Source organism: Anolis sagrei, chromosome 1 (assembly GCF_037176765.1).
Source record: "Anolis sagrei isolate rAnoSag1 chromosome 1, rAnoSag1.mat, whole genome shotgun sequence".
Classification (NCBI taxonomy): Eukaryota; Metazoa; Chordata; class Lepidosauria; order Squamata; family Dactyloidae; genus Anolis; species Anolis sagrei.
The window spans coordinates 123,722,280-123,735,472 of NC_090021.1; the positions used below are offsets into that span (position 1 = coordinate 123,722,280).

The following is a 13,193-nucleotide window of genomic DNA, read 5'->3' on the forward strand; positions in this document are numbered from 1 at the left end:
CAATACAGCACACATATCACAAAAGAGAAAACAACTAAAAGGTCAGTAACATCTCTGTCTGTGAAACTGTCCTCTTGTCTAGTTGATAGAATTCTTTGATCTTTCTAAATTACTTTTTTTCCCTCTCTTCCTGCTGAAAGAAGAGTGATTTCCACCTTTTTGAAGAGAGCTGAGGTTTGATAAAATGCCTGCTCTCGTTTTCTGCTTAGCGGGGTGACTAAAGAACACTGCATCTCTGTCAAATCTGCTTTAGAACCATTGTGACTGCAGCAAAATAAATTGGCACAATGCAGGCAGGAAATCTAAAAAACAATGCAGCTTTTCTAAATTGACTCAAATCAGCACGGTCAGAACAAATTTTACACACAGTATCATGTGGATATCCAAAGAAAAGGAGAGGAAGGCTTTCTCCACTAATATTTAAAAGCATAATATTTTTAAAACTCCAAAACAACTTTAACATTGTTTTATTTTTGTTGCTGATTAAACCATGGTCTACTTTAATGTTAAAGTATACCAATTACTCCTCTACCATAATAAATAAATAAATAAATAAATAAATAAATAAACAAACTGTATTTATAGACCACCCTCTCTCCCTGAGGGGACTTGGGTTGGTTTACACACCAAAAAAGGCAAACATTCAAAGCCCTACGCAAATACAAGAACCTCAAAAATAATACCAAATAATACCAAATAATAACCATACCATCACCATGACTTCCACAATTAAAGTAAACTTAATTTGAAACATCAGCACAGTTCTAAGCATGGCGCCTAACACAAAACATTCATTCTTCTTCATAATGTCTGGAAAAGTTTATGTTGTGACTTGTCATTGCCATAGTGTATATTGCATTATGTAATTTATCGAGAAATTTAGAGCATGGTGATGTCAGGAGTCATCCTGAAAAGAATGCATTGTATTTTATGGCACTGGTAAGGAGGAACTGATGTGAGATTGCCTTATTCAGACAATATAAGCCCCATATTTCTTTCCAGTGTTGAAAATATACTTAGAAGCATATGAGGCTGACATTGATTGGATAAGGTAATATCTGACATGGGAGTCATCCTCCATTAGTATATTAAACTAGTATTTTAATATATGCATTTTGTATATATGCCATTTTCTGTGATGTATTTTATAGTGATGTGTTTTAATTGTATTGCCTCGAGCCAGGAAGACGGGTACCAAATAAAATTGATTATGATTGGTGATTGGTGACACCTATGTCAAAGAAGCCGTGAAACTGTTGCAGATTTCGGTCTGAACTAAAAAGGACCTATCTAAGGTAACAAATTTATTTCAGTATAAAATTCAGTCATGTGGATAGCATATTTAAAGAGTTCAGACTAAGAACTGGGGGAAATCCATTCACTGTCCAACAGACATGGATACCACTAGACACAACTACTTCAATTACCGGAAAGTGTTTCTACCAGTGGATTTTGGAAACATTTAGAGAGAGAAAACCTTTGAATTCCACATTGGGAGAAAGGCAAGATATAAATCAAATCAAACAAATTTCTGCAGAGTAAACTATAAAAGCATTATGGATGGAACCTTTTGCTTGTTTAGGACATCAGTCTCTCCATCCTCTCCTTCCCCCCCCCCCCCCCACAAAAATTGAAGCATGTCTGAATCTCACCTTGAGAGAAAGGCAATGTATGAATTCAAGAAATAAATAAATACAATAAAGATTAAATAAACATATTTTCAAACATTATGCGTATTTCAGCATTTTCTTGGGAAATTTGAACAAAAATATGCATCGTTTCCTTGCACAGGAAACATATGTTGGGGAAAACAACACATATATTTTGGGCAAAATACACTGATATGAAAGAATGGGCTTATAAACAGAAAATGGACATGTAAAAACTACAAATTTGTTTCCTGCATATGAATCCATATGTTTGCACAAACTGGGCCACAATTACATAAACTGCATTGACACATAGATTCCTACACATAAAAATATGTGTATTTCTGTTTTCTTTCTTTTTCTCTCTCTTCCAACAAAATCCCCAAACACAGAGAATAACAACATGGACCCAAATCCTATTGTTCACCTCAATTATATAAGAACCATTGAATCAATTGAATTTACTTATGTGTTGACTCATTGTTCAACAATTTATACAGTGGGTATACTTCCCTTGATTCTAGGTCAAGGATGGCAATATTGAAAAATGTTCTTCACATCTCTGTTGTGTATCTCTATTGAATAATTCCAGCATATTTAAGGGGAAAGTCTTACACAATTACAGAGATGGCAGCTGGACCTATCCAGATCCGATTCAAGCTACAATGCACAGCTGAACCTCCTCTTTGCCCTAATTTAAAGGGTCACTTGTAGTCTAAACACATGTCCTCCCCTACCTTCTGATTAATGACACAGTAGGAATCTCATTTATCATTTGACCTTAGCTTGTGTTCTGACCATCTCAATTTTATGCTTCTTTGAGCAGGCCTTTTTCTTGCCTCCATCAACTGACCCAACTTCATCTTGACTTTCTGGGCTTCATCTGTTGACAACCTAATGGACTTCTTCTTTAGCTTCTTTAAGCTTGTAAATTCCACCATTTATATTCAGGTTTTGAAACTAATTAACTCAACAGGTTTAAAAAAAATAGAAAGGAGGTTAGCTCACTCTGTCTGCAATGCTCATATTTGTGGATTACTCTCATTTTTATTACTACTGCTGTATTATAGTATTCAATTAATACTTTCATATCAATGAGTGTAAAAGTTTGGATATCAAATCCTTTAATCAACCAAACACATTTATTAGCACAACATTGTGTTTGGTGCTTCTTTCATAGTTCTAATTTAGAGCATTTGTGGTATGTTAATTCCTGCTATAACTACTCCATTGGGACTCATAACAAGTGCCAAGTATAAACTGTGGGGCATGTAAAAATAGCTGACCAAAGAGGGGAACACAGTGCAATGATTCAACATGACATATAGTGTCATGCCATGCTAAGTTTCCAAGTTGTACTTTATTGATGCTTATACACAACAATTGGCATACATACTGTAAGCTGTTGAAGGAATTGAGAACTTTCCTCCAAGGTTCATTCCATCAATTCATCTCTTGATGAGTAAATTACAATTTCTGTGTGGGCAATTTCATGCACCATTAACCAGTGAAATGACTGGGAGCTGTTGCATGCAAGGGACTGCCACTACATAGGATTTCTCAATTTGGGTAAATTTGCAATCCTACCTTACCTTCTGCAACCATTATAATAACAAACCACAAAACTGCAGATGCTTCTGAGCATCTCCTTTTCATAGGATTACGTAAATTACACATTATAAAACACCAGTCTTTATAAAGCTCTTACCTAAATTCCAAGCCTGTCCTTTTCCCATTCTCAGGAATTCCTGGATCTGGACATGTATCTGAAGCAACTGCATCACCACCTTGACTCACTGTAATAAATATAAAAAATAATGAACGGTTAGGTTGTGAAAGTTAAATAAACTCCAAACAGCTTTGGAAAGGGCGTAAAGAAGTGAAAGGCATCATTCCTTGTGTTTATTCAAGAGAAAACAAATGTAACAGAGCTGTTTTATTTCATGCAGTTTACATGATATGCAGTTTACATGGGGGTGGGGTATGTGTGTGCTGCTTTTGGCTATATCATACCAGGAATATCTCCTCATTCAAACAAAACTCCTTTATCTTATAGAACTAGCAACAATGCCTGTCATCATTTTGAAACTGGAAAAATTTCAAGCAAGGTCACACTGCTGTCAGAGTTAAAGACAATGGCCAAGACTTAATCACACTGGCATCCTGGCAGACACAGCAGAAGCTGCTGCCTCTGGGTGCCTCTACGCTGTAAAATTAATGCAGTTTGGCAGCAACTTAACTGTCAGAGCTCAATGCTTTGGAATCATGGGAGTTGTAGCTTTACAAGGTCTTCATCCGTCTCTCCCCAATTGTGATAGTGTACTACATTTTATTGTGTTGAGCCATGCACTAATTCTACACCGCCTTTCCCCCACAGAATGCAACAATATAATGGGGAGGACTATTATGAAAGAGAGGTACCTACCTATTCCTTCCCCCTTTTCCTCCCCCTTTTTCTCCTTTCTTCCTTCTCTACCTCTTTCTTTCTTTCACTACTTGGTTTCATCCTTCTCTCTTTCCTTCATTCCCTCCCCCTTTCTTCCTTTGCCTTTCTTCCCTCCCTGTTTGCTTCCTTCTTTCACTTTTTATTTCCTTTTATTTTACTACCATCATAACAATAACAATAATGCAATGCATTGCCTCTGGGACCTGACACCTCTCCCATTCCTCCAGGGTCTCATAGGAACAATAGCATAATAATAATAATAATAATAGAAATAACAACCTTTACCCGCCACGTGTTGCTGTGGCCAATCTTCCCTCTTTCTCTCCTTCTTTCCCTCCTTCCTTCCTTCCTTCCCTCCCATCTTTCCTTCTCCTCTTCTTTCTCTATCTCTTTCCTTCCTTCCCCCTTTTTCTTTCTTTTCTGCTGTCTCTCTTTTCTTTCCTTCCATCTTTCCTTTTCTTTCCTTTTCTTCTTCCTTCTTTCTCTAACTTTCCTTCCTTCTCCCTTTTTCTTTACCTCCCTTTCTCTTTCTTCCTTCTTTCCTTCCTTCCTGTCTTTCCTAGATTTTGACAGGGCGGGAAGGGGCGGGGTGGGGTTTGGAGGTGGCGTGAAGTAAAAGGAGGTAAGATTGGGGTGGGGGAGTGATGGAGCGTGGGGTTGCGTGTGTGTGTGCGCGGCGGCGGGGGGGAGTGATGGAGCGTGGGGTTGTGTGTGTGTGTGCGGCGGCGGGGGGAGTGGGGTTGCGTGTGTGCGTGCGGCGGCGGGGGGAGTGATGGAGCGTGGGGTTGTGTGTGTGTGTGCGGCGGCGGGGGGAGTGGGGTTGCGTGTGTGCGTGCGGCAGCGGGGGAAGTGATGGAGTGTGGGGTTGCGTGTGTGTGTGCGGCGGCGGGGGGAGTGGGGTTGCGTGTGTGTGTGCGGCGGCGGGGGGAGTGATGGAGTGTGGGGTTGTGTGTGTATGTGCGGCAGGGGTGTGTGTGTGTGCGGGAAGCGGCGTGGCGGGGCTTGGAGTGGGCATGGTTTCCGCAGAGGGAACGTTGGCCGGAAGGGCATGTGCGCGCACCAGGGAACTTGCGGCTGGGCGCCAATGCACATGCTCAGTTGTTTTGCCGTTTTGTGAGTGTGTTGTTGTGTTGTTTTTCATTTTGAGTAGATACGTTTGTACCTTGTGGGTTGTGTTATGGACATGGGAATTTTGGTTAAGTTTCGTTGGGGTTTTTTTGAGTTTTGTTTTCTTGCCGTTTTGAGTGTGTTGTTGTGTTGTTTTTCATTTTGAGTAATATGTTTGTACCTTGTGGGTTGTGTTATGAGCATGGGAATTTTGGTTAAGTTTCGTTGGTTTTTTTAGAGTTTTATCCTTTTGCCGTTTTGTGAGTGTGTTGTTGTGTTTTTTTTCATTTTGAGTAGATATGTTTGTACCTTGTGGGTTGTGTTATGGGCATGGGGATTTTGGTTAAGTTTCGTTGGGGGATTTTTGAGTTTTGTTGTTTTGCCGTTTTGTGAGTGTGTTGTTGTGTTGTTTTTCATTTTGAGTAGATATGTTTGTACCTTGTGGGTTGTGTTATGGGCATGGGAATTTTGATTAAGTTTCGTTGGGGGGTTTTTGAGTTTTGTTTCCTCGTTGGATGCCCCTAACAAATTTATATATATAGATTGTGGTGGCCCCTCTTACATGTGAGGCATAAAAACTCACCCAAGTGACATTAAACAATTGCTGGTGAAGCAAAAACTGGCCTATCCTGGTGTCAGTCCACACCAAAAACAGTCTCATGTACATAATGCCCTTTTCAAGAATTAATAGTTACATTCCTAATGATCTCTCTACACATAAATGTACAAACATGTCAAAGCATCAGAAATGGAGCATAAGTGGTTTTCATATAGGTCATCAGCAGCAAAGCAAGCAGTGACTCATCCTAAAGTGCCATCAAACCATGGTTAGTGTGATCTAGGGATGTAAATCCTCATAAATCTCACTATTGTAGGCAATAACAAATAATTCTACAATTTTCTTCCAACTGTGAGAAAATCCTTGAAAACTGCACAGTAATCAAGAACTATTTGCAGTTTGGGATTTATTCTGCACAGGAAAAAAAAACCCTTACGATTTCTCCATGACTTTCAGTGTTGTATCTGTGGAATTTAGCTTGATACACGGTTTTTCTTTTTCTATTAAGGAAGCTAGCTATTTTCTGCCTACAAAACCCAAACAACACTGCATAGGTCCTTAAATGTGAATATTTCCAGGATTTGAGATAATCAGGAAGCCCCCCTTTATTTTTGGAGTTTTAAAGAAATATTGTTTTTATCATTATTATTGTCTTTTTCATGTAACTTTGATAATAAGTAGATTTTGGACAGAGCTTGGCTGTGTTTGTGCCCAAATGTCCTACAGCAATGGATTTGCTTCCCAAATTACCAGTGAACAGAAATATGAAAATCAGAAAGATGAAAACCACTTGTCTAGACATGGCAAACAACAATAGGAAAAATATAATCAATAAATAATAAAGAAGGTGCAACAATTTCAAAACAAACTTCATGCACACAAATGTGAGAACTTTAAAATAAAATTTAAAAATGAAACACTAGCAGTATTTTTAAAAATAATATTGCACGATCCTGATATTCATACAGGATACCAATTCTGTGAAAAAGGGGGTTATGTTGAATTTTCAAAAGACTGGGTGTAAACTGGGACACATAAGCCTAATTTTGTTGAGAGTAACCAATAGGATTCCAGGCAGAAAAAAACAAAGGAAAGGATTGGAATCCTGTTGATGGTTTACATATATGATTTTCAGTGACATATGTGTAGTCTTGAGATCAACAGAGAGGTTGATAAGTCATAACTCACAAGCTAAGTATATATGCTGTTCTTTAGAGAATATTGGAAAACATTTTTCTGACTGTGGCTAAAGCCTCCTCCTTTCAAAACAACCCAACCGTACTTAGCTGAAATGTTTCCATAGCTCAGAATGAATTTCCAGAGTCCAAGTAGACTGACATTTGAAAAGAGATTAGGTTTGAACTATCCCTCCCTTCCTGCAGCAATAAAATGTTTTGAATGGGATGAGGTGGGTTAAATTTGCACTTGTGTTGTTATGGGAGGGAAAACAAGATGACAAGTTGGCGGTAAAAGCTGTACACCCAACCAATAAAAGCTATACATTCTCCCTGCCTCTTCCAAAGGCATCAATAGCCATTAACTGAGATCCATATTAAGGAAAACATTGCAGTTCTAAATGCATGCATATCTAAGTTACTACAGTTCCTTTTAATATAAAACTGTTAAAACATTTTTTCAGCATAAATATCTCTGTATTTTTTGTTTGGCAAATAATAATATGAAGACCCCAGAATCTGGGGAAAACTATATGGGAGTGTATAGTGTTTCAGGTGGCTTGGTCATGTAATGATTGAAAGGTCATAATATTGTGTCTGATAGATCAACCCAGTGCTTTCAATTAAAATTTATCCACTGAACTCTTGCTTATTGCAAATAATTGGAAAGGCAAGAGAAGTAACCGACTTGCTCACAAAACATTCTACCAGAGGATGCAGATCACTTTAATTCAGAGTAAACCTGCCAGAAACAACAAAACTTCCTCTTTGTGTCACAGTGTTGTCAAGCAGACCTTGTCTGCATGGCATCGTGTAACAAAATAAATTCTTCCCTCCACAAAATGAACTGATTCACTTCATGTCTTGAAGACAAGCAAGAAAAACCGCATATGAAAACAAATCAAGGCTGAGGCATATCATGTGGAGTTTAATGATGTGGATGCACTCTGCACTAAGTAGCATTTGTCATGCCAACTCCTTTCTTCTGTCAGAGCTCCAGAGCCTCAAGCAAAGGTATGGCAAAAAGAAAGAAAAAAGAAAGTCAGCAGGCTGCATGTTTCTGCATACTGTAAAAAGTGTAATTTAAAGAATTTTCCTTTTTGTGCTTAGTTAAAAGCATAAGAGTAATATGGCAACTGGAAAAAGGTATGTCAGAACAAAATGTTAGCATTCATTTCTAGGATCTGTGCCAGAGAGGATACTTGTTTAATAAAAAAAAAAGTCCAGAAAGAGAGAATGCTTCTAGAACATGGCCATATAGCCTGAAAAACCGACAACAACCCACTCCAGAAAGAGTTCTGCTTTTTTGTTATCTTCCTAATAGTGCCTGCCAAGGATGCAGCTACACTGTAGAATTAAGGTGGTTTGACACCACTTTAATTGTCATGGTTCAGCACTATGGAATCATAGAAGTTGTAATTTTACATGGTCTTTTACCTTCTCTACCAAAGAGTGCCAGTAACTCATCAAATTAGAACTCCCACAATCCAATCACACTGTGCCATGGTGGTTAAAGTAGTGTCACGGTGTAGATGCACCCTCAGATTTGCCTATAGAAGGGCAAGGGCTTATCAGCAACTTGCTCCTTTTTAACCCTCATCACAAAGCACAGATTTTGATGGCATATGTTGGCTCCGCCCTAGATCACCCATGGAGCCCACCATTCCCATCAAATGATGCTGACGTGACTCTGTAGGTGATGTAGGGCGGAGCTGGTGCATGTTGCTGTGACAACATGGGAGGCTTCCAGTGTTGCCATAGGAAGCTGCACAATTGACACTTCCCTCCACAGGATCAGTTGGAACAGAAGCTAGGTTATGTGGGGCATGGGGCGTCAGGTTCTCCATGCCCCTGAAGATGCTGGGTGAATCTCTCCTCCTCAGAAGCAAGGAAAAGAAGATTCTCCACCTTGCCTGGCTGCCATTCCCAAACAAATGTAAGTTGAATATGTAAGATTAATGTGTTTACTTCTTTGTTAATAAGCCAAAATTTTATTCAAGTAACATTTGCATGAGAAGGGTAGAAGCCCATTAAAAACTTTGTGTTGAATTCACATCAATGCATGCACAGAATGCTTTACAATAAGGAAGCTGAAAAATATCCCTCCCCACTGCTTCTCCTTGTCCTGAGATTGGGAGAAAGAAAACAGCAGCATTATTTTCTGATCTCCCTTAACTCAAACCCTTCTCTTGCTTTCTCCTTCTTACTCTGTTATACACTCATCCAATGAATCCTATCCTTGTTTTTTAAACTTAGTCCAAGGTTAAGAGTTCTAAAATTTGACTTGGCCACGGTGGCCCACGCTCTTGTTACATCCCAATTAGACTACCGCAATGCGCTCTACGTGGGACTGCCTTTGAAGACTGCCCGGAAGCTTAAATTAGTCCAACGGTCAGCAGCCAGGTTGCTCACCAGAGCGGCGTACAAGGAGCATACAACTCCTCTATTACACTAGCTCCACTGGTTGCCAATCTGCCACCGAGCACAATTCAAAGTGCTGGTTTAAATCTTTGAAGCTCTAAACGGTTCTGGCCCAGACTACATGTCCGAACATATCTCCTACTATGAGTCATCACAAAGTTTAAGATCATCTGGAGAGGCCCTGCTCTTGATCCCACCGTCACAAACGCAATTGGTGGAGATGAGAGACAGGGCCTTCTCAACAGTGGCTCCCCATCTGTGGAATTCCTTCCCCAAATGCATATGATTGGCTACCTCCCTCCTGTCCTTTAAAAGGAAATTCAAGACATGGCTGTGGGACCTTGCATTTGACCATTGAATAGCAGCTTGTATGAAGAAGACATAAGCAATTTCAAAGTGACAATGAACTGACCCGGACCCAGATTTTAATTGGTATGTTTTAACAATTGTTTATTTAACGTTTTGTTTTAATGAATGTATTGGTTGTTCTTATTATTATGATGGCATCGAATTGTGTTTGCTGTGAGGCTGCCCTGAGTCGCCCTTGGGGGTGAGAAGGGTGGGGTATAAGTATATGAAATAAATAAATAAAATTTGTTTTCTAAGGATGAGGAACCTAGATGTAATGTCTGAAGCAGAAAACAAGAGGGTTGCTTTTACTACTTATTGGTTTTAAACCCTCTAATCCTGGAATGATTTAAAGTTTAAAGTTCAAATTCCAATTTAAATCCATCAGTAAGATGTTAAGTTGCCCACTTTCTACTAGAAAATGGAGTTAGTTTCATGATAAATTTACTTATTCTGCATTTTGTTTGGTCAATCCATTGACACATTTACATGGGATACAACAATCACTACTAATTTGTTGGCATCACAAATGTCCTCATCATCCATGTTCATAGTTATTCACCTGATTCTGCATACTATCTTCTTAAAAGCTCTTGCTTTTGACAACCACAATAAATTTGCTAAATCTGTTTGAATGTGGCATTATTCTTTCTCAGAAATTTAAAAACATCATACCCAAACTACTTCTTATGTAATTAATGCTGACACATAAATGGCATGCAACCCAAATACATATGATTACCCCACATGATACCACATGCAATCCATTATGTTTTCAAATCATTCTGTAAGGTTTAGTTCATAACATCCTTTTCAATTGCAACTTGAGGTTTATTCAAAATATCCCTCATTTCAATCTTCTGCTGAATAAAGAAAGAACATTCTTGTATCTCAAAGGTTTGAACTACATATGTATTTTATGGGAAGCTAACTAAGACCTCTTCCATACTGCCATATAAAATCCAGATTATCTGCTTTGAACTGGATTATATAGCAGTGCAGACTCAGATAATCAAGTTCAAAGCAGATAATGTTTGATAATCTGGATTATATGGCAGTGTTGAAGTGTTGAAGGGACCTAAGAGTCATACATCTCCATCCAATGATAGGACAATCTTAGGCTGGATATACACTGCCGTATAATCAAATATTACAATGAAGATTAACAGTTTTGAACTGGATTGTATGAGTTTACACTGTCATCTAATCCAGTTTAAAACATTTAATATGCATTCAGTTTATATGGCAATGCAGATGGGGCCTTTAAATGTTTGTTAGAAAAAAGACTTCATATAGACATCTCAGGAGATATCTGTGAACAAAGGCTGGCAAGAATATAATTATTTTCAGTTTGTCTCTATTAAACAGGCATTTTTGTAATATTCCAAGATAATGATCACAACACATAGCATACAAGAGATATCCTATGGTACATTATAGTTATATTTCTATTAGTCTAGGAACAAAACAAAAGAACAAGCCTGAATGAGATAATGAGACAAACTATAGTTGATGAAACAGATAAAGGACCTCATCACATGGAGGTCCAGAAGCCTGTGGACAGCAGGCTTCTGTGCGGCAGCACCCAGCTTCATCTCCTTACTGTGATTGGTTGTGGGCTGCCATCCCACAGCATTTCCCAGCTGTCCCCAGCTTCCCCCCATGCTGTCCCCAGTTTCTTCGATGAGTACAGTGGTAGTCACCCATATTCTCAGGGCTCCCTCTTAGTGCGCTGTGTTGGGATGGAGCCCAAAAGAGCCCTTCCTGAAATAGCCCTATGCCATATGATGGGCTCCAGTGGACTCCATCCCACACAACTCATCGTACAAAACAGGAGGTGAGACAATTGGATGTGAGAGGAAATCTTCCCTAGGAAAGGAAATTAATCCCTGGAAGAGTTAGCTGAAGCTTTATTACCAATTTTCATTTTCATGACAAGCTATTTTTTTTCAAAATCTAATTATCACTGGGATAGAAAGTGAGGTGAAATCTCTTGAACAGGGGTACAGACAACAAAGGTGTTTCCCCATGATATCCCAAAATTTTCTTGGCTGGGATTACACTTAAAAATGTACCTGTTCCAACTTACATACAAATTCAACTTAAGAACAAACCTACAGAACCTACCTTGTCCATAACTCAGGAACTGTCTATACTGCGTCAAAATGAACAACTCTCAAGGCACTCAGACCTGCACCAGAATAAAGTGGATCTTCCCACAAGATAGTGTAAATAGAAATGATCTATCCTGAAACACCAATCTGCTTCAAATTATTGAGTCAGCTGCCAAAATACTTTCAAAGCTATCTCAGGTAGACAGAGCTGTCAAAACTTTCAGGGCAGTCTCTGTTTGGACTCTTAATATAAGCTAAAACTATTTTGAAAGCATACCTTGTGGAAGACAACTAAGAGGTCATTGCCATGGCATCAAAGAAACTCTCATCACAAGTTTCCTTCAGAAAATAGACAGCTTGCACAAATGAGGAAAGCAAAAATGAATGGAAATTCATGCTAAACCAACTATAAACGAGGGATGCATATTAAAACAGTTTTTAAAAGGCTTATAGCATTAAAACAAAATATTAACTAGAAGAATGTGAACAAAATTGATAATATATCAGAAAGAAACTGGGATTATGTCTGCTCAAAAAAATAGTAGTCATCTGAAAAAAGCAAAATGAAAATATAAGCAAGCAATTACCATGATCTAGGAGAGAAATCATGGTAACTGATCTCTCAACAGCACTCCATGCAGTCATGCTGGCCACATGACCTAGGAGGCACCTACGGACAACGCCAGCTCTTCGGCTTAAAAATGGAAATGAGCACTACTCCCCAGAGTCGGACATGACTAGACTTAATGTCAAGGGGAAACCTTTACCTTTAAGTGTGAGAACAATTCCCCTATTCAGAAATATTACAGTATTTAGAGCTTACATTTAAAAAATAAAAATGAGTATGATACAGGCCTGTAAAATTGAAACTGAGCAGAAAAAAAAAGTTTTACTTCCCCTCTCACAATACTAGAACATAGAATATAATACTAGAACCCAGATCACCAAATAGACGAAGATGAATGTTGGAAGATGCAGCACAAACAGAAGAATTTCAAGCACTGTGTAGTTAAACTAATTCATCTCTATAGAAGGTAATGATAGCTGCCAGCCTCCCTTTACCTTTACTGGAAGGTAAAGTGACCAATGACTATGAGTCATAATAGTCAATGTACCAGCATTAGTCCTATGAATACCTCTGAATACTGAATAAGCTGTTGGAGAATATAAGCAGGCCATCTTCTGATTCTGTTTTTTTTTATGAGCTTCCTATAGACGACTGATTAGTCATAGTGGGCAGACAAAGCTGGAGAAGATAACCTTTGCTCTCATCCAGTAAGGATATGATATTCTTATATAACAAGCAGCCCAGTATTACATTTTTGAATTCAGTTAATCCCATTTTTGCATAAATGTCATCTTTGTTCCAAGAAG

The 13,193-nt window shown here is 38.6% G+C and overlaps 1 protein-coding gene across 2 annotated transcripts in view; it reads right to left on the reverse strand.

The window, feature by feature from the left end:
- The window catches only part of CSMD1 (CUB and Sushi multiple domains 1), a 1,217,927-nt gene that overhangs the window by 356,896 nt on the left and 847,838 nt on the right, over window positions 1-13,193 (reverse strand). For both annotated transcript variants that reach the window (XM_067468320.1, XM_060788521.2), the window contains exon 8: window positions 3,358-3,445. In XM_067468320.1, the coding sequence (XP_067324421.1) occupies window positions 3,358-3,445 (88 nt within the window). The remainder of the gene's footprint in view (window positions 1-3,357; window positions 3,446-13,193) is intronic.